This window comes from Manis pentadactyla, chromosome 13, assembly GCF_030020395.1.
Source record: "Manis pentadactyla isolate mManPen7 chromosome 13, mManPen7.hap1, whole genome shotgun sequence".
Classification (NCBI taxonomy): domain Eukaryota; kingdom Metazoa; phylum Chordata; class Mammalia; order Pholidota; family Manidae; genus Manis; species Manis pentadactyla.
In genome coordinates this window covers 100,148,629-100,169,918 of record NC_080031.1, presented here as the reverse complement: position 1 = coordinate 100,169,918, position 21,290 = coordinate 100,148,629, and the positions used below count along the sequence as shown (strand labels likewise).

At 46.5% G+C, this 21,290-nt stretch overlaps 2 protein-coding genes across 8 annotated transcripts in view; one reads left to right on the top strand and one right to left on the bottom strand.

The window, feature by feature from the left end:
- Positions 1 to 385: 385 nt before the first annotated feature.
- SLC23A1 (solute carrier family 23 member 1) lies at positions 386 to 15,051 on the top strand. 7 transcript variants are annotated; one of them, XR_005027081.2, is made up of 17 exons: positions 1,121 to 1,314; positions 2,394 to 2,455; positions 3,090 to 3,224; positions 3,658 to 3,815; positions 4,519 to 4,607; positions 4,767 to 4,834; positions 4,968 to 5,149; positions 5,282 to 5,402; positions 5,675 to 5,831; positions 6,108 to 6,255; positions 6,790 to 6,895; positions 7,088 to 7,217; positions 7,301 to 7,444; positions 7,884 to 7,979; positions 11,180 to 11,446; positions 14,763 to 14,863; positions 14,982 to 15,051. XR_005027081.2 is itself a non-coding variant. In XM_036896941.2 (16 exons), exons 1-15 carry the CDS (start codon positions 934 to 936, stop codon positions 11,425 to 11,427), a joined length of 1,911 nt encoding a protein of 636 aa, XP_036752836.2. In that variant the 5' UTR covers positions 386 to 933; the 3' UTR covers positions 11,428 to 11,446; positions 14,763 to 15,051. The 7 variants fall into 7 exon arrangements, 5 of the variants coding, with proteins under 5 accessions (XP_036752836.2, XP_036752840.2, XP_036752855.2 ...); XM_036896941.2 differs by lacking the exon at positions 1,121 to 1,314 and adding an exon at positions 386 to 1,000 and having other exon boundaries at positions 14,763 to 15,051; XM_036896945.2 differs by having other exon boundaries at positions 1,119 to 1,314; positions 7,884 to 7,940; positions 14,763 to 15,051.
- Positions 13,276 to 21,290, bottom strand: part of PAIP2 (poly(A) binding protein interacting protein 2) — a 25,224-nt gene continuing 17,209 nt past the window's right edge. Inside the window, exons 2-4 of the mRNA XM_036896996.2 lie at positions 17,732 to 17,895; positions 16,511 to 16,690; positions 13,276 to 14,291 (exon numbers count right to left, since the gene is read on the bottom strand). Coding sequence (XP_036752891.1) covers positions 14,235 to 14,291; positions 16,511 to 16,690; positions 17,732 to 17,869 — 375 coding nt within the window. The 5' untranslated portion in view covers positions 17,870 to 17,895 and the 3' untranslated portion in view covers positions 13,276 to 14,234. The remainder of the gene's footprint in view (positions 14,292 to 16,510; positions 16,691 to 17,731; positions 17,896 to 21,290) is intronic.

The following is a 21,290-nucleotide window of genomic DNA, read 5'->3' as shown; positions in this document are numbered from 1 at the left end:
ATATCTTTGGCTCTCCCGATGTCGCTCCTAGAGAGGGGCAAACGCATCCCCACCATTTCCCAGTTGTAAGTGAGATCTGCCATGCCTGGAAGTGTGAGCAAGCTGTCAAAGGCATATGGAACCAGTTTTATACGAACAGTGAAACCCAGATCTGTCATGAGAGAAAAGCAAGCTGAGGCAAAATCCCTCAGCAGGCCACTGTGTGGACATGTCTACTGCGACTTCTCCATGCTCTGCCCCACAAGGACACTAGTCTTCCTGGGTGTACACCCAGCAGCCACCCATTTTCTCCACTCTGCCTCTGACCCCAGCTGGCATGGTTGGGCTCTAGGTCCCCGCCTGGGAGAGAGCAGGGCAGGGTTCCTGGAATGGGCTAGATTCTGCCCTCGGCTCAAGTCCTGCTCTCCCCAGAACTTCTTCTGACCTAGCGATGGAGAAAAAGGCCCCACCTGGGCCCCACCTGGTTTTGGAATCTGGGGTCAGGTGGCTACAACTTGCAGTTTCCTTTATGATTGCCTCTCGGATCTGCTAAAGCCCTGGGAGGTGGACAGAACGCCCTTCTGATCCCTAGCTGACAGATGCAGAAAAGCCAAGGCTTAGACCAAAGAGGCTCAGGCCAAGTCCCAGGCAGAACGGTGGCAGAGCTGGGAGGAGATTCAGTTTGTGAGGGTGGGGGACGGTCATTCCTGGAGGAATAGGGGCGCCCTTGGCAGGCCCTGACTATGCAGCCCCACCCCCTCATCCGTGGCCTGTTCCTGATCTGCCTGAGGCCCCTCCTCCTTGGCCCTCACCCCAGGAGAGAACCCCTAGGCACAGGGAGGAGTGCCAGGACCCAGGGCACCACCTGGCTGAGCCCTCAAGAATGGAGGGGTGGAGCTGGGAGCCTCGACATGGTCCTGTGGAAGGACTCAGACAGACTGCAGCAGAGCCGGGATGTTGCAGGTCCAGTTGTGCGACTGTGTATCTGAGATGATGTGCGACTTCCTGGCTTTATCTCTAGGTGTGTGGCATGTGGTTGGGTTGACTTGAATGTTCACGGAACTGTGCCTAAGTGAAAGGGGTGGGGCTCCCCCCACAGCCCCCTGGGGAGTGCTGGGGAGGAGAGAGCCGGAAGCTTTGAACTGGTCAGACCTCTTTGGGAACCTGGGAGTAGGAGCCAAGGAGTGAGAGAAGACAGGCGGAGAGAGGGGCTGGCTGGAGGCTGGACAGGCCGCTGCATTCAGGGCTGGGGCATGAAGCTGCTGCCCAGCTGGAGAGCGGTGCTGCCCGCAGGCCCTCGGGGCAGGGCCTGGACGTGGGCACGGCAACCCAGAAGTAGGTGGGCCTGGGGCGGTTAGGGTCACGGCGGCACAGAGGGAAGCAGGGCCCGGGACCGCAGGCCCGGCTCCACCCGCCAAGGAGCCCAGCGCCGGGGCCCTGCACAGTCCCCCACAGCCCGCTCCAGAAGGCAGGCCCGGCCCAGGGCTCCTAGCGTCAGGGCCTGTGTGACATGGAGTCCCAGAGACGCTCAGTTTAATGTTCTGCTTTTCTGTTTTAAAATTCATACTAGTTTCGGAACAGGGACCCCGAATTTTCATTTTGCGCTGGGTCCCGCAGATTACATAGCCAGTCCTGACTGAGAGGGGAAGGGGGTCTGTGCCGGCACAGGAACACGCACGGCTGGGCCAGCCCGGGCTGCTCCTGCTCCGGACGCCCAGCTGTCGCGTGCCTCCAGCACCTGAGGCTGAGCGGTGGTACGGGGAGGGCAGTGCCTCATCACATCCAGTGTCTGATTGACAGCATGAGCTCAGGAGCTCAGGCCAACCCGAATTTTTGGAAGAATGTTCTAAAACCTTGCTACCTGTAAAGACTTGTTCACCTCACATCTCCCAAATCTTTTCCCTCAGCTGTGAAAGAGGTTAATCCCCACCCAGCACTTGGGGTTAAACGTGACAGTACATGGCTGTGGCTTGGCATGCAGTCATTCCTCAGTAACGAGAGTGGCTGTGATAATAATTAACTTGTTATTAATAAATAGGGAAGAGCCTCCTTCAGCGTGTGACCTGATTAGTGCCCATTTCCACTCCCTTTCCTCTCACCACGCCGGGGCTTGGTAATTTCCAAGACTGCCCACTCCTCACCCCTGCTGTGGCCTTCTCTTGGAACACAAGACCAGGTCCCGTGCCCAGGCTCACGTGCTGGCAGGGGGCAGGGAAGGGAGCGCTCAGGAGCGAGATATGGCAAAGACTGGGGCAGCCTTCACCACACTGGTCAGAGTTAATACATTACCTCCGCCGGGCCCTCCTTTCGCAATCAGGCCTGGGGATCTGGTTACAGATTTACTTTGAACAATGTCTGATGTGTGGAGTAAAGTCCTCCTTGGCCTTTGTAAAGTCATCCCCTCTTCTCCTCAGGAACTGCTCACACCTGTGCCCCAAAGATGAGGGCTGAGGAGGAGCCTGAGGGCCGGACACAGGTGCAGGGGAATGGGTGGGAGCTGGGTGGGGGCCGGGAGGGGTGGGGGCTGGAGGGCCTGCACAGGCCTTGCCCCTGGGGGGGCAGAGACAAAGGTTCTGATGAACTTGATCAAGAATGACTGTCCCCGGCTGAACTGGGGGATGGTGTGGGGGTGGTAGTGAGGGAGAAGAAGCCTTCAGCTTTGGGACTGGCTGAGGCCAGCTTGAGGGCCACCAAGGGCCCAGCCACCCTCCAGGCCCCCACCAATGACCTCCAAGGGGCAGAGGTGGGACCACAGTGGGCCCAAGATGGCCTGTCCACAACTGTCAGTCCTCTGGGCCCCCTCTCCTGGGCACCCCCAGGCCTCTTGACTTAGGGCCCAGTCCCTTGACTAAAATGCTTGGGTCCTGAACCTCCCGGAGTGGGCACAATGGACTCCTGTCCGCACAACGCAGCGTGAGGTGGGAGCCAGGTATAGGCGGGCGAACGGAGAGCTGAGTGGGTGGGCCCTGAGGGGGAGTGAGGATCCCAGGCTCAGACCCCATTCTGAGGAGCTGACAGTCCACTCAAGCTACCTGATTAATTCTGGGGCAGAATGGACTTTGTTGGTTCTCATCACTCAGCCCTGAGTTCCTTCTCTCTGCTGCCCCCAGCACAAGTCCCTGGGCTCAGCACCGACCTCCACGAAGGACCCCACTGTGTCCCTACCCACAGAATCCAGGTTTGACATGTTGTATAAGATCGAGGACCTGCCACCCTGGTACCTGTGCATCCTGTTGGGCTTCCAGGTGGGCTTCCCCGCCAAGGCCTTCTCATACCCCCCGCATGCTCCCCGGGATCCCAGCCCCCTCCCTGGCCAACAGTATTTTGGGCAGCAGGAAGAGAGACCTGAGTTCAGCAGCAGTGACTATCACTAAGCAGGGGCGGGGAAGAGGTTCTTGGGGCTGAGAGGGGATTGACCCCTTGGGGAGATGTAGCACTATGAGATACAATATTGGTGGCAGAAGCCCCTGGAATAACTTGGGGACAGTTTAGTGACCCCCGGAGAGGTGAGCAGTAGCTCTCCGGGAATCCCTCATGGAGGCATCAGTCCTGGGTGGGCACAGTACGAAGGGCAGCATGGGTTCAGGCCTGCCGGGCAGGCCTGAGGGCTGTTAGGGTGCCCTCCTTTCCCTGGGAGCTCCCTAGGCCCAGAGGCACGTGCCCGCTCCCTGCCCCCAGCACTACCTGACCTGCTTCAGCGGCACCATCGCCGTGCCTTTCCTCCTTGCTGAGGCGCTGTGTGTGGGCCGCGACCAGCACACGGTCAGCCAGCTCATAGGCACCATCTTCACCTGCGTGGGAGTCACCACCCTCATCCAGACCACGCTGGGCATACGGTGAGCGGCTCCACCCACCCGGGGGCCCACACAGCACGGCAGGTGTTCTCTCTCAGAGTACTTTTATGGAACAAAAAAAGCAGCTATCTGCTCCCACCTGCTGTTCCAACTTCCAGGCCAGCCTGAGAGCCGGGCCGCTGGGGTCCTACTCTGGGCCCCTGGTGCTCCTCGGGGACCAGGAGTCTGCGTTTAAGGGAATGTGCCCCAGCTGGGCTCTCCCCTAGTTAAGCCCGGCCATGGGTAATCAGCACCACCTGCTTCCCTGCTTTGGGACCTGTGTGGGCCTCTTCAATGAATGGCTCGTCCTCCTCCAGGACCTCTGCCCTGTGTGCGCGGCCCAGGCCTGGGTGGCCAAAGGATGGTTGCGTGGTGGGGATGGAGGAAGGTTGTCAGTGGAGCTTGTATGCCAGAGCTGAGATTTCTACTTCCATTCATGTGGCCCCTGACACTGAAGGGGCTGCTGATAAGAAGGCAAGGGGGTGCAGGTTATGGACCAAGGGCTCCATTTCCTTCTTTAAGCCCCATCAATGTTAGAGTCCTGCCTGGGGCCCCAGTGACTCCCCTCAGCTCGCCCCTGCCGTATCCCTTGGAGTTTCTGTCCCTGTGTATGATTCTTTCTACTCCTCTCTCCCCATCTCCCCTGTCTGTTTCCCTGCACCCCCGCCTCTGCCCTGCTCCTGTTGCTCTGTGCCTCTCCTTCCAGGCTACCACTGTTCCAGGCCAGCGCCTTTGCATTTCTGGTCCCAGCTAAAGCCATCCTGGCCCTGGAGAGATGGAAATGCCCCCCGGAAGGTGGGCACACTTTTGGGGTCTATGCTGGAGAGGGGAGGCCTTGGAGCTGGAGATCTGGACAACTATGCCAAGTCCAGACACCAGGGTACATTCATGGCAGCATCTTCCCTCCCTGTCTGTTCCCTGTCCGTGTGTGTGTGTTCCTGTCTCTGCCCCCAGAGGAGATCTATGGTAACTGGAGTCTGCCCCTGAACACCGCTCACATCTGGCACCCACGGATACGAGAGGTAGGTTTATATATAGGGTAGAAGAAACCTGGACCTGAGGAGGGGGCTAGATGGGAGTGAAGCCACTGCTGGGTTGTCCAGGAGCTGTCTTAGCCTCTACACAGTGACTTAGAGCTGATTTTTGCTCTTCCAGGTCCAAGGTGCAATCATGGTGTCCAGCATGGTGGAGGTGGTGATCGGGCTGACAGGGCTCCCTGGGGCCCTGCTCAGCTACATTGGGCCTCTCACGGTCACCCCCACTGTCTCCCTCATTGGCCTCTCTGTCTTCCAAGCTGCTGGTGACAGAGCTGGCTCCCACTGGGGCATCTCAGCTTTGTGAGTGGGCACCAGGCCTGATTCTTGCCCAGCCCCAACCCTTTTACCTCCTTCATGTCCTGCCCCCTTAGTCCTGCCCTCTGCGACCAGCCCAGCCTACCAGCTGTCTCTCCCTTGTGCCTCTGCCCCCAGCTCCATCCTCCTGATCGTCCTCTTCTCCCAGTACCTGCGCAACCTCACCCTCCTGCTGCCCGCCTACCGCTGGGGCAAGGGCCTCACTGTCTGCCGCATTCAGATCTTCAAGATGTTTCCTGTGAGGAGCTGATGAGCAGCTTGGGCTGGGACTAGGGCAAGGGCTGGACCTGTGTCCAGGGCTGAGGTGGGGAGCAAGGGCTGGGACAACTGGGGGGGCTTGAGCCAGAACAGAGATAGGTCCCAGCCAGGGGCTGGAGCAGGCATTGGGGCACAGTCTGACCTAGGGCTGGGGCATGGCTGGCGCTGGTGCTAGGGCAGACGTTGGGGCTGGTTAGCCTGGACTGAGATTCCCGGGGCCCTCAGTGTCCACCTTGCGCCACCCCACCTCAGATCGTGCTGGCCATCATGACCGTGTGGTTGCTCTGCTACGTCCTGACCCTGACGGATGTACTGCCCACAGACCCCACGGCCTATGGCTTCCAGGCGCGAACAGACGCCCGCGGTGACATCATGGCTATTGCGCCCTGGATCCGCATCCCCTATCCCTGTAAGCCTCCAACCGAGAACGTCTGTGAGGCTCCTGGTGGTCCTAGTCCAGCTGACGGTATAACCAGCGGTAGCAGCACATTCATAGTGGCCATGCAGAGTGGTGTTTTACGTGGGCAAAGCCTCAATCCCGCTTCATGACTGAGGAACCCCAAATAAGCTCCCATGACTGCGCAGCTCCCGTCTCAGCTGGAGATCCCTTTACCCACACCCACCCAAGTGCTGCCGCTCCCCACCCAGCAGCACTGCATCCGTCCTCCTGTCTCATCCCGACCAGGTCAGTGGGGCCTGCCCACGGTGACCGCGGCTGCTGTCCTGGGAATGTTCAGTGCCACACTGGCGGGCATCATTGAGTCCATTGGAGATTACTATGCTTGTGCCCGCCTGGCTGGTGCTCCGCCCCCTCCAGTACATGCTATCAACAGGTATGCCCACCTGCACTCCTCAATATCTGATCCCCTCAGGAAGCAATGGTAGGGACAAGATTGAGTCCAAAGGTGTGGACTTGGGCAAGTCACTTACACTGTCCAGGCCTCTGTTTTCCTTGCTTTTGAACTGGAGATGCTCTCATCATGTACTCTGAGTGTTGCCAGTAGCTGAGATAATGAAATCCAAGGGAAACTACAGTCATTGACAACCTTCCATGTGCCTAACTAGATGTGCATCCTGATGCAATTCACTGACTGTGAGACAGATACCCTTATTATTCCCATTTTACAGATGAGAAATTTGAAACCCAGAATCACCTAAGGGAGTTAAGTACCAAGGCTCTGGGACTAGCACTTGGACCTGAGCTCCTGGCTCCCAGACTTACCTTCGGCCTGCAGTGGGCAGTACTACGGGGCAGATAGTTGCACCGCACACAGGTCCCAGAAGGCCAGCCACCCGGCCAGGGCGGTGGGATGACACAATCTGTGGCAGAGGCTGGGCAGAGCCCCTCACTTGCTCTTTCCTTACAGGGGAATCTTCACCGAAGGCATCTGCTGCATTATCGCTGGGCTGTTGGGCACGGGCAATGGGTCTACCTCCTCCAGCCCCAACATCGGCGTCCTGGGGATTACCAAGGTGCAGCGTGTAGCCAGAGCAGCACAAAGCCCACCCCATTTGGGGCCCCTAACCTGTCCCCACTTTAACGTAGTCCCACCCTGTCTGAGAGGCACCACTATGCGTCAAGCCCCGCGGGTTTGTGCCTGCTCTTCCCACAAGCCCCTCCCGCCTTGCCCCCTTGCTCTAGCCCCTTTCCTGGCTCCCTGGCAGGTGGGCAGCCGGCGCGTGGTGCAGTACGGTGCGGGCATCATGCTGGTCCTGGGCACCATTGGCAAATTCACTGCCCTCTTTGCTTCGCTGCCCGACCCCATCCTGGGGGGCATGTTCTGCACCCTCTTTGGTGAGTGCGGCGCGTGGGCCTGGGGTCGTGGTGGGTGGAGCCTGCCCTGCGCAGCGCCTCCAGAGGTTCTCCTGCACCCTCAGGAATGATTACAGCCGTGGGGCTGTCCAACCTGCAGTTCGTGGACATGAACTCATCTCGCAACCTCTTCGTGCTGGGGTTTTCCATGTTCTTCGGGCTCACGCTGCCCAATTACCTGGAGGCCAACCCTGGCACCGTCAACACAGGTGCCTGCGCCTGTCTAAATGTCTATGCAGATCGGGGAGGGGTGGTGGGCCTGATTCTGAGCACAGCCCTTTCCCTCAAAGGCTCCACACAGCTAGGGCCCTAAATCATGCCCAATTCTGGATGTTAATCAGCACCTGAGAAGCTAATTAGCAGCTGTCCTTTACTAAGTAAGACACTTTCTGTGGACAGGTATTGAGTTTTACACACTATCGTTTTTCACAATAGAAACTGTATGAGGCAGATACTGTTATCGTCTCCAGGATGCAGGGCAGGAAAGTGAACTTAGGTTAAAGGCTTGAAGCTGGGGCTTATACTGTTATTCCATCTCCACACCTGCTCATGGAAGTCAGGAAGATGCACCAGTGGGGAGAAATCCCTAAGCTCCACTCTCCTGATGGGGCCACTATGTCCATTGGCCCTTGGCCTCTTTTCCCACAGGCATTTCTGAAGTGGACCAGATTCTAACTGTGCTGCTGACCACGGAGATGTTCGTGGGTGGCTGCCTTGCTTTCATACTGGACAACACAGTGCCAGGTATGGGTTCGCCTTGTGAGGGAAACGCAGAATGAAGCTGGGCTCACAGGCACTCCAACACATGGCCTCTGAACTGGAGCTGCGGCCTGAGACCCTGCAGGGAGAAGCAGGTAACAGATGGGCGAGAGGAAGAGACCACTGGCTAGACAGAAGCAGATGTGCCTCATAGATCTTGAAGAGGTGGGGCCAGGAGTCATTCTGGGCCCTGTGAGTGGTTTCCTCTCCATTTCTTAGTAGCCATTGGCTTGGCTCTTAAGGGGTGCCTTTGCTATTCTCAGAGTAGGACAGATACAAAGGCAGCATCTGTTCGTTAACAAAGCCCACTCCAAATTTGCCAGCAACCAGTTGTGCTGGCTACTAGAAGAGCCCCTAACATTTCTCTTTGGTCAGAGCTTTGTGCAGGAATTGTGGGGGTCCCTGAGAACCCTCCTAGTTCACGTTTATGTGCCCAGTAAATATATAAAAAGTAAATGTCACCAGGCTCTCTACTAAACATCTATTATGTGTCAGGCATGGAGCTAAGTGTTTCATTTCATCCTCAAAACTATCCTGTGAAGTAGAGACTATCAACAACATTTTATATGAAGAGATAGAATAAGAGCGGTTAAGTGACTCACCAAAGATTGTTTGCAGATTTAAGATATTGCAAATCTGGAATTTTAACGAAGTCTGCCTGATACAGTGCATGGCGTGTCCCAGCCACTGCACCGTGCTGCGTCTGCCAGAAGGTTTCAGGGGAACTGGAAGATCAAGTAAAGCCTTGTGGGAGCAGAGGTTAAAGGCCACACCGGTTCAGGCTGATGGAGTAGCAGCATGGTGGCCTTTCCTCTCCATTCACCAGCCTGGACAATGCAGCAGGCTCTATCTGCTCCCCTCTCTCTGAAGACACAAGTGTCTACTCAAAGCACAGGAGTCAGGCTGGATGTGCACATCTGATGGGTGGGAGTGTGGCCAGGGAAGGGCCAGGGCACCCTGGTACTTTTGGGAATTTTAGACAATGATGGAGCTCTTGGTAACAGCTACCCCTTAGATGAATGAGTGGCACCTGATCATGGTACCCACCCCTCCCCACTTAGAGGAAGCTGGGCTGCGGCCAGAGCAGCTCATCTTGCAGACCTGACATAGGGAACTGGCGGCCTAAATGCCTAGGGAATCCTGGGATATGGAGGGCATTGGGTAGGCAGGTGTACACTAAGGGGCTTCGTTATGACTTGGGTAGCTGGATTCAACTACCCAGATGTTTTTAACAACAGCCTCAGAGTGCCTCGGTGAGCCCCTCACCTCCCCATCCTTCAACATATGCTCATCAGCAACCATTAGTTGCTGGAATCATAGCGTAACAGGAATCATTATGTTAGTCCACATAATCTTCAACAGTCCTTCAGCGTGCATCGATAAGGAATCTGAAACTCAGAATGGTTAAACCACTTGCCTAAGGTCACACAACCCAGGTCTGGCTGGTTCAGAACCCTTCATCACGTACTCACACAGCTTTCTTCTCTGTGAAGGGCACACTCTGCTGATGGGCCACATTGCATTTGTTCTCTACCCATCCACAGTGCTATCTTAGAGGGGCAGGTGATTTAACTCAGCAAATGCTAGTGGAGCTTACCAGCCTGCCCTGGGTTACGAGATGTGCAAAAGGAAGCAGTCACAATTGGTTTTGAGGAGCTCCTAGCACAAGATAGGAAGTAAAACTGGGTTTGCACAATTTAGAGCAACAAGGTCATTGAGCCAGGGCTGGAGTCATCTAGAGAGCTTTCTGGATGTGGCCTAGAATGGAAAGAACTTGGAGGAGACAGCACTGCAGGCAGGGATGTGGAAGGTAGGCAATCACCATAGTCCTGTGCCACATCTATAGCTGGTCTCCCTTCACTCTGCCTGTGCTCTTGGTGCAGCCAGGCCCTGCTCAAACACAATCTCCTCCAAGTAGTCTTCCCGAGGACTCCAGCCCTCCCTCCCTCCCCAGTGCCCTCTGAGACTTTGGGACATATTTGGTTTGCACTATTCATAGGATTCTTCCGTCTAGGCTGCTCACTTTTCATTAGACTTATGCTGTCACAAGTCTTTGTTAAACCCAGGCCTCTTAGGAAAACCTCAGAAATCTCATTCATCTGTCCACCTCCAAAGGGAGCATTCCTAGATGTAAAAAATCTGTTGTGTGTATCCCTACCACCAACAAAGCTTGATTTTCTGAGGTTTGTAAAAAACAAGTTTATTTTCCAAATAGGGAATCATAACACTGAATATTAATACTGATTATAGTATTTCAAAATATTATTTCCCTGCCCCAACAGCCGATTCTGGGCTCTATATGGTCCCTATTGGCCCAGTACACACTAGTTCCATCCTCAAGATGTAGTAGATTGCCAATTAGTTAACCTGTTTCTTCACCATAAGTTTTTAATTTTTTTAATGAACAGATTTTTGACATTGTTCTTTTACATAAAGTTGGTTTTTTTTTTAAGGTATCATCGATATACAGTCTTATGAAGGTTTCACATGAGCAACATTGTGGTTACAACATTGACCCATGTTATCAAGTCCCCCTACCCACTCCATTGCAGTCACTGTCCATCACAGCAGGTCACTACTTGTCCTCTGTGCTATACTGCCTTCCCTGTGACCCACCTACATTATGCGAAGCACGGTTATTTTTAATAGGCCTTTTACAATATTGATGTGTATCTCCTTTATCAATTTCCACCAGTTTTCGTGTAAGTGCTTATATACCTCATGCAGGGTGTTTTTTAAAGAAATGAGATAGTGAAATTAGAGCATCTGGCACAGAGCCTGGCATGCTGTAGATATGCAATAAACACTAATCCTGTATTTATTGCATAAAGATCCTGTAGGGTTCCTGAGGACTCCAGTCCTCCCTCCCCAGTGCCCTCTGAGACTTTGGGACGTATTTGGTTTACACTATTCATAGGATTCTTCGTCTAGGCTGCTTACACTTTTCATTAGATTTATGCTGTCACCAGTGTTTGTTAAACCCAGGCCAGTATCCTGTAGGGTTCCCTAGAGCTCTGGCCAAGTTATGAGATGAGAAATCATAGATTCAACTTTTTAGGACGAGAAGACATGTGAGAATTGAGACACTGACGCTGAATTCAGAAGTCGGTTTCAGGACTAGGTTATGGGAAGGTGAGGTAGCAGAGGTGCTGGTCCTGGTAAGTGATCCCACTATCCCCCTCCAGGGAGCCCAGAGGAGCGAGGTCTGACACAGTGGAAAGCTGGGGCCCATGCCAACAGTGAGATGTCTGCTGGCCTCAAGAGCTATGACTTCCCCTTTGGGATGAGCGTGGTAAAAAGGATTGCCTTTCTGAAATACATTCCTATCTGCCCAGTCTTCAAAGGATTTTCTTCAAGGCCAAAAAACCAGCTTCCAGTTCCAGAAGACACTCCAGAAAATATAGAAACTGCATCTGTGTGCACCAAGGTTTGAAAAATTACTTCCAGGAAAGGTAGGACCTGTGTTAAGTCTATGGCTTTGGGGGAGGATTGACAAATCACAACATTCCTGTGCTTTAACTGAAGGAAAGCCAAACTCTTTTTGTGACTTGTTTTAGTGTCTTCAAGGGGAAGGTAGACTGGGTAAAAAAATATATGAATTTTGAGTGAACTCCTTAGCCATTTTATAGTGAGTGAACTTCTCACCTGGGGACTACTAAGAGGTCACAAATATGCTGAAACATGGACCCCTTTGGCCTTCTGGGTATCTGGGTGGAAAGTGGGTCAATGGAGCCCAGGAGCCATGAACCCCATCCACAGGCAGCCTCATCCTTGCATTCCAGTATGCTCAACAAGTTAACACTGTATGAATGGAAAAGGTGGAGAAATACTGACAAAGAGCACAAGAACAGGAAAGTCTTCCCATGTAAGTTGACTTGTTTCAACTGTGGTCGTAGGATAAAAACAGAATGACTTCAGTTACCCCAGAACTATGTCATTTAGATCCTGATGGGGTCAGTAACTTGTCCCAAGAGCTTCAAAATGGAGTAGCTGATTCTCTGACACTTACCACCTGTGCTCAGAATACTGATGTCTGGCCCCCTAGTAGCTTTAATATGTAAGTTCCCTCAAATAGACAAGTCCCAACAAAATGAGAGTTTAGCCTAGATGACTCCTTAATAGTACCAATAACTTAAATAGAATTTCTATGTGCCAGGGAGTGTCTTAAGTGCTTGACGTATATTAACTAATCACAAAATCCTGAGATACTGTTATTACTCCTATTTTAAAGAGGTGGAAACAAAAGGCAAAGAAAAGTTGTTACTTGCCCATGATCACTGGACTCACACCAGGAAGTACAGCTAGTCTTTGCTCTTAACCATTAGGTTACCATGCCTTCTCTACCTCAAGTTGATAATCTGCAATTGTACTGCACTATGATAATTTGTCTGAGCTGTCTGAGCTCAGAGAGAAACGACTGTAAGCCTTATATATATGGCAGCCTGATGTGCCACTTGATCTGGACTATTAGAGAACAGAGGGCATCAGTTGTATTGTGGCTCCAAAAAGAAAGAGTGCCAAGCAGCAGCATCTGTTTCAGGTTCTTAAAACACAAAACACCTGATTAGTTTGTTATGCTAGCTACTAAAAATACTGGAGCACAGCTGCTCACACCAAAGCCCCCCAACCCCACCCTGCCCCCACTGCCATCCTGCAAGGACAATGTGGCAGAACTGACTACATGGCCTTCTTTATCTTGAGCCCAACAAAGCTCAAGCACAGGATATTATCAACAACTGAGTAGGGCCATGAGGCAGAACTGTATGTGGAATGAGGAAAGGTTGCTAGTTAGGTGACAGCCTATCTCAAATAAAGATCAGTCATAAACATATTACAAATAAGTTGTGAGGGGGGAAAAGGGGAAGGTCCAGGATAATCAAAATAGAAAACCAGTTCAATCAGACAATGAATGGCCTGTGAAGGGCAGAAGCCAATGGAGTAAGGTCACCATTATACTGGTCAGTCCCAAAGTTTCTCAACGTGGTTGTCTATAATTGCCCTGACTGTGCAGCCTGAGGTGATCAAGGTGGATCATGGAGAGGGAAACAGGGTTTATTTTAATGCTGCATTTTAGAAGGCAGCTATGCTCATTACATACCACCAACGCTGCACAGCTAATGCTGTATTTTGGACAGATACTTGTGTAACAGTACAGAATCTAAAAAGTCTGTTAAGAAAATCTTGCCAGCAGGGTTGTCCTCAAGTACTGAGCCCACACTAAATAAGTATCGATCACAACTGGAGAGTCTGCATTCCAGCACCAGTAAACACAACCAATAGCTCAGTTCTACTATTATTTATTTTTTTAAATATTTTTGAAAAAATATAATTTTTTTACAATATTTTCAACTTAAACACTATTCACACTGAACACGTATGGCAGCTTAACCTACCCAAATATGAAGTTTAAGAAGCCAAAACTGTTCTAGCTTGTTAAAAGAAAAATTGTGCTGCAGACCATTGTAGTGATGGTTAACAAAGCAAGGAAAACACCACTCAAATCATGTTACAATTTCTTTGTTCAATTGGATTACAGGTTGGTCAAATGTTAGACTTCACTGAGGCATAGCTAAGATGCAGTGACTCCTCAGAAGATGATGCAATTCTCAAATCACATACTTCCTCAGATTTAACATTAGGAGAATTCAGTATTTCTTAGATGATAATGTACCATAAAAGCCTGGACTGGTTCTCATCTGATCACTACTGTATCCTCGGTAACCAGAGACATACTTACGAATTATTTAAATAATTTCAAACTATCTAACAAGCCTTCTGCAGAAAAAGATTCTTTTTGATGGGGGACAAATGCAAATTTAAGTCTGAACTGAGAAATTTGCTCAACAACTAGAATTTAAATTTAACTCAGTAAAAGTTCAGACATTAACAAGTGTTAGATAACCCTAAGGGACCAGTTTAGCCTCCAAAAAAGACAATTCACTAAGATTTCCAGTTCATTTAATTTGATGCTTTATCACAACTTGACTGGTGCCTCTTTCCTCGCTGTCTTCACATCAAGCCACGGGGCCAATTCTATTTTCAGTAAATGTTTGACAGCTTTTTACTTAATAACAGTCTCAGCACTTTTATTAAGCATGCAAGACTAACAAAACTTTGGCAATGCATAAGTGTAACACAGTGACAAGAGAGAGCTTTTACAATTAAGTCTTCTAATACTGCCTTCACAGTGTGGAAATTGTGCTACATCCACCAAAAGAGGGCCCCGTCTACTCAAATATTTTAGTACTTCACCCCAGGAACAAACTCCTTTGCGTTTGGATTCAGATTGCTCTTGACCTGGAAAATAAGTACATAAAAAGCAAGTTCATTAACAGATGGCGTCAGATACTCAGAAGCAATCAACCTAGATCCACATGCTAAAAACATTTCCAAAAAATAAATGACAAAAGCAAACTTAGATTGTAAGGTTAAACTTAACCCAAAAAAACCTGTTAGGAAAATGGAAGAACCAGTTTGAAGTTATCTATAAAGTATACCAAAATTTATCAACTTGCTAATGAGAAATTGGAACTAAAATTCAGTTTGCTTAAGTGTAAACAGAAACCCCTAAGTTCACATAAACTAAAGGAGTGTCACAGAACAAGGAATTCTGTTCATTTTAACTATGATACTTGATTTTCTTTAAACAATATTGTGTGAAAACTACTACAGTGACTGGAGAATTGTTTATGGAATAATTTTACTTTATGATCCTCAGTAAAAATATGGACTTGTCTTTCTACAACTGCTGTATTCTAATTCCCACAGGAAGCATGGTATATAACAGGAAAAGAAAACTACATGGGGAGTAAGAAGACCTAAGTTGGAATCCCAGCTCTGCCCCTAACTTCCTTCCTATGTAAGCCTACGTAAGTCACTCTATCTGGGACTGTTTTTACATCAGACAGTGGAAGAATGGGCCAAAGCCTCTTAAGAGACATGCACCACCATTATTCTGCATCTCTAAATTTTTAATTTCCTAAGCAGACATGTCAGCATATAGGCAATGGCTGGAAAATTTCCTCTACCACATCTTGGAATCCAAGCTGATAACGAGGGAAAGAAACCAGTTCGGATTCCAGGGCCTGAAATGAAGGCACGCTGGCCGGCCTTTCAGATTGAATCCAAGCCCCCTGCATCACTTATTTCAAGACCAAAGCATATCAGAAATGTTGGAGTAATAATAAAACCTTAGTTTGGTAATTCATATACAACAATTTCCTTGGACAGGACATATTCTCCATTCTCTCAAGGGAAATGTATTTCTCAACTTTAAGAAGTGTAATTGTTTGGTGCAATTTGGCAACTACAAAAGAATGAAAAGGAATTAAAGTAATCTAAAATAGAGTAAAACAAACCAGTTTCTAGACAATAGAATTATACTGGGTCCAGATTAAAGTTATATATTATGCCCAGCAAAGGGCTTTACTCATTAGTACAATCAGGATTATCTGTGGAGTGACTAATGTAGTCATAAGCAAGCATATCCCAACATATTATTCAGATCACACATCTGCTCAATTGGGTTGCTATATACCATGATGTAAATTTCAGTGTGTCTACACAGTCCTTTAGAAAAATGGTTTCCAAATGCCTAATAGGACAGGTTGGCAGTATCCTCGGGAATATTTTTAAACAAATTAACATGCCTAGATGATTAATTATGCAGGTCTGGATTAAGCTGAGGGACTTATTTTTGTTTTTAACACTTCCTAGGTAATTACCATGTACAGCCAGGTTAGGAAATCACTGCAAAGTAAACCATAGGCAACTGCAAAAATACTTCATCAGAGTCTGGGGTAAATTCCAGAGAACTACCTTGTAAAAGCAACTACAGATTGTCAATATAGGCATAAAAGTTAACATTATGACTTTAAATTATTTTATCTTAATTTTAGTGAAGGACTCATCAGGTTATTTACTCTAGCACTGATGCATAGTTATCACAATTCCTGAAAAAACATTTTACTACAAATATGCCACCAGCAATGAGACACTGAGAGTAACTAAAAATGCAAATAGGCTTGTGTTCTTTTTCTGTCAAGAGTTGGAGTCCTTATTAAGTCACAGTTCCAAATGGAATTAAGGTGACTCAAGGAAAATCTCCAAATTTTTACCTTTCAGATAAAAATTTGCACATTTCACCAAATATTTAAGACAAAATTAAAGAGCAATACCTCTCCATTAAGCTACTTTTGTATAGACAAGTCACAAGGACATACTGTGTACTCCTTTTGAATTAACACTTTTAAGACACTGAAGTATCCTTGGTATACTTATCAAATTAACAGCAGTGACAAGAAATCTGTTATTGGTCTCAGACTAGCTCCAGAGTGTTGCCAGAAGTCACTCCACGTCATAAGTAATACTGGGAGGCCTCTGCTTCCATAGTTAAGAAGCAGCACAATTTCTGAAGGGGAAGAGATGCAGAACTCTTCTTAAATAGATGGTTGCTGACTTTTCCACCTATGGGAAAGATGAACTAGGTTTTAAAAAGATGAAAAATAACTTTTTACCACAAGATCTTCCAGAGAAGAGCCATCGCTGATAACAAGGTCATTAAATTGATCTTGGATTTGGTCCATAGTTTGTGGGAGATCTCGAGCTGGAATAAACCATTCATGTTCTTCTTCTTCTTCCAGCATTTCTTGGAAACAGCGTTCAATAAATTCTTCTTCCCATAACTCCTCTTCTATCTGGATTTATAATAGATAAAGGATAATTTATAGTACACTTGATAAGACATCACTAGGGAAGGCTTAAAATACGTTGAACTAAACCACTTTAAAACTCAGTATTGTACCATCTCCTCTGCTTCTGTACTAAGGAGAAAAAAAATGTTCACCATAAGACCTGGGAAGATCTGTTCAGGGTTTTGCTATGTCTTTACTTGTCTTAGAATATTCTTTTTTCCACTGAGGGTGGCAGGGAAGAAGTAACAAATAAAGGAGTGCTCTTATTGAGGAATGCATATCAGAATTACTTGTACTACTTTAAAACTATACAAACCCTAAACCTACCCAAATATGATTGGGAAAAAAGAGATCTTTAGAGCATACAGTCAGGGCATAGGTAATTAAACAAAAACAACCTGACTGATTCTCACTGAACAAGATTACACTATTTTACTCTTAAAATATCCATCTTTGGATGTGGTGAAATCAAGCTGGCTCTTGATTTACCAAAGCCATTATCAGGAAGAAAGTAGATGGAAGATGGGAACAGATTCATGAAATATGGATGGCAATAAAAGACAACATTTGTCAATGTATGACAATTCTCTAAAGAGAACAGTGGCATAAGATTTTCAGGTTGATCAGATTGAGAACCTCAGGTGAAAAACCTCACAATTCTGCACCCTAGTACCTGTGCGCCCCTCTGCTCCTGATTCCTATTCTGACTTGCACTACAAGAAAGCAATCTGATTGGTGTAAGGCAGTGGTTCCCAAACCTAACTGCTCACTGGAACTATCTTGGAATTTTTAAAAAACAAGTTTCCCAGGCCCCACTCTAGTCCTTCTGAATCAGTTATCTCTGGGGTGGCACTCTGAAAAGCTGATTCATTTCAATGAGCAGTTAAACCTAGCAGTAATCAGCATCCAATAAGGAGTGGTGGCACATAAACCCGTATGTTTCATATATAACACCAGATAAAAAACACAATTCAGGGACAAGTACAGTTACATATTTGGCTATTATAGGCTATGTAAAAGAGCATGTTTGTACACAGAACTAACTTGTCTGTTGAATTCCTCTTCATTTTCCATCCACATGTACTCTGCAAACGGATTGTCATCTTCATGCGAATGACCGTTAATAATCACATCTTCATTGATGATGCTTGGGCTAGTACTGCTGCGACTAGGGTCTTTCATGGTTGGCGCTAGTTGTCGTTTTTAACCTTAGAAGAATAATACGGTTAATTTAGTCAGTCATTCTTTCAGTTCTTGGTGAGCAAGAACCATTCTTTCAGCCTGGTAATAGATGCTCTACCAGGCATCCTCGTTAGGTGTTAGATGCATGTGATACATTACTGCACGTGATAAATTGAGCTAGTACGAAAATTCATTTTTTTCCCAAATGATTTTAATGTTTAAAAGCTGTAAACAACCTAGACTCATCTAATGTTTCCTGATAAGGCAATGAAGGTAATCAACTGTTTAAATGGAATCTTCAAACCATCCAATTTTTTCTTCTTATATTGGATATCCCTTGCTTAATAAAACAAGCATGGTCTGAAGACTCAAGTCATCAAGCGCCTTTGGTATTATTGCAGGCTAAAAGTTCAAAGCATAAAGTTGCAGATTCTACAATATTCTACCAATTCATTAAGTCTGAATTGCTAAAAATGGGTTTACATAAAATAAGAGTCACTTGTACATAAATTCAAATGGTAGTGTGACTTGTGCCAAAGGAAAGAAAAACCATAGCTGTTAAAAAAAAAAAACCTGCAGGCATTCTTACTCTGAAGTTGCCATAATCAGGTAAAACACTAAAACTAAAACCTACTAGAAATAATTTTTCCCTTGGGTTAAGGTTTGGGGAGAGAATTGCTCTATGTATGTTGCCTGACCCTTTAAATTCATCTTATGGACTTATCCTTAAGGGGACATAGTATGATACAAATTCATAGCTGTTCATATAATATGAATTTAGTCTCTAAGTTGGGTAAAGGGGATTTTATACTGACACACACAGGTATTTTCTCAAATACTGAATAGTAAGGACAGTAACATCATAATGGAGATATTTTTAGTTCAGAAGTCCTCAACTAAAAATTACTGTGAACTTCTGATCTTTGTTGTATATATATATGAAAGAGAGGCAGAGATGGACTATGAGGTTTATATGCTAGGGTGTGGGGAGAAAGAAAACATAATTTGAGTCACAAAACTGAGGCACTGTGAAAGCAGTCAAGACAGAAAACAGCATCTTTGTTATTTTTATTTATCTTTAATCTTGGAGGAAATAAAACCCTTTATTTTGATAACAAGTTTTAACTAAAAAACAATCTGTTCCTCTAAAGAAAATCAAGTAATCTATGTATCAGGCTACACATTTTATGCTCATCGTTAAACAAGAATTACATTTTAGATTAGCCTCCAATATTATGAAAAGCAGGGGTCAATCCTGCCTTACAACTATATGGAACTTTCTTCACTGCGTATGAACCAATCATTCAACTATGTTCAAAGAAACCCCAGTTTATTTAACAGCTTTTCATTATTATATTCCCAACATGTATCTTATCCCAACTTGTATCCACTAAATCCTACCTTTCTATATACAAGTGACTTTTATCTTTAGTTAAAAACAGCAACAAATTAATGTTTAGCAGAGCACAGGATAGTCAATATTCAAATGGAATTGAATAGTTATGTTGCAACTACATGCATGAGACATGTCCATCTAGAAATACTTCTAACTGGTTTTTAATATGCTTTAGATGACTAGAGTATATCTATATAGAAATACAATCTCTTTTTTTTTTAAGAAAAAAGTATTTTCCACATATTTTATGAGCACAACCTTGTATAAACAATGAAAAATTTGCCTGAGCAAATTCTGGAGTTTGGGATCCCAAGGGACTCCCTCTCTCCTTGTTTGACGCCAACCAGTAACAAATACAGGCATACCTCATCTTACTGTGCTTTGTAGATACTACAAATTTTTACAAATTAAAGGTTTTTGGCCAACCTGCACAAGCAAGTCTATTTGCCACTTTTCCAACAGCATTCGCTCACTTCTTGTCTCTGTGTCACATTTTGATAATTCTCACAATATTCTGAACTTTTTCATTATTATTATATTTATTATAGCGATCAGTGATTACAACTTGCTGAAACCTCAGATGGTGGTTAGTGGTTTGAAGCAATAAAGTATTTTTAAATTAATGTACATACATTTATTGTTAAGACAATCCTACTGTACACTTAACAGACTACAGTATAGTGTGAATGTAGCTTTTATTCACAGGGAAAACAAAAACCTCATTTGACTCTCTTTATTTCAATATTTGCTTTATTGTGGCAGTCTAGAACCGAACCTGCAGTATCTCCAAGGTATTCCTGTGAAATATAAATAGTGCTTGGCAAAAAAGGGCTGAATCCCTACATTTGACAAGGCCCTAAAGCCAGCTTTTTGCCCATTATCACAACTCATCAAACAACCTGTATGATCCCAGTGAAAGAGTCTATAAAGGACAGTTAAATGACATTAATTTGTCAAGCAATATTTGGGGAAAGTCAGTAAGAATAACTGGAGCCTGGTCACTGATCTTATACCTTTGATAGTTGTTGACTAACAACTGTTGACCAGACTTCTGGCTACAGATAACCAAGTGAAAACCAGAGAACTAAGGATAATTTACTTTCAGAATATCGACAGACCTACAGATATGGAACAAGGTAATGTATCAGATTTTTAATTTTCTTCTGTGACCTGTTCTTAACCTTTCTTGGACGACACACTTTTTTTTATTTTGGTATCATTAATATACAATTACATGAGCAACATTATGGTTACTAGATTCCTCCCATTATCAAGTCCCCACCACATACCCCATTAAAATTGTCACTACTTGTCTTCTGTGCTATACTGCCTTCCCTGTGTGGACCACACACCACTCTTTATAGTACATCCTTTGTGTGTTTTATTTTTAAGAATTGAACATATAGTTCAAATATCATAAAATATACTATTTTAAAATGTTTGACTGGCATTTGTTGGGGCAAACAATAGGCAAAACAAAAAGCCTGGGAAGAAAGACTGGTGATGGAGATGCTTTGGGAATAAGGGCATCAAAAAGCTCCTGCATATTCTGGGAAACCCAGAAAGCAGTGGGCATGTCCAGCTCTAGGAATATGCTCAGAGGAGCCCTGAGAAAGTCCTACATTCTCACCTCTGGTTGACCTTCAGGCTCTACACATAAAGTGAAAGCTAAAAAAGAGTTGTCAACTGCCTGAGTGTTGAAGATGTGCCTCAACATACGTAAGAGCCCAACTGCACAGACTGGAGAGTTTTGTTTTTTACTTACAGGTAGTTCAGGAAATCTCTTTTAACGAGCTGACCACTAAGCTAATAAACAGAGACTTCATTGCCACACACAAACTTTCACAAAATTAGTTTAGAAAAGTCACTAAACAACTCTGGGGAGAAGGAAGAACCTGATTTCTAGAGTTGCTACAGCATAATATTAAAAATGTCTGGTTTCAATAAAAAATATCAGGCTTGCAAAGAAATAAGAAAGTATAGCCTATACATAGGGATAAAAGAAACTAACAGACACCTCCCTTA

Bases quoted from the DNA above. Each gene is read 5' to 3' on its own strand.
- SLC23A1 (XM_036896932.2), top strand. From the start codon at position 1,233: ATGAAGCTGCTGCCCAGCTGGAGAGCGGTGCTGCCCGCAGGCCCTCGG. The intron at 3,225-3,657 runs GTGGGCTTCCCC...CCCTGCCCCCAG, and splicing joins GCATCCTGTTGGGCTTCCAG to CACTACCTGACCTGCTTCAG. The intron at 7,980-11,179 runs GTATGGGTTCGC...ATCCCCCTCCAG, and splicing joins ACTGGACAACACAGTGCCAG to GGAGCCCAGAGGAGCGAGGT.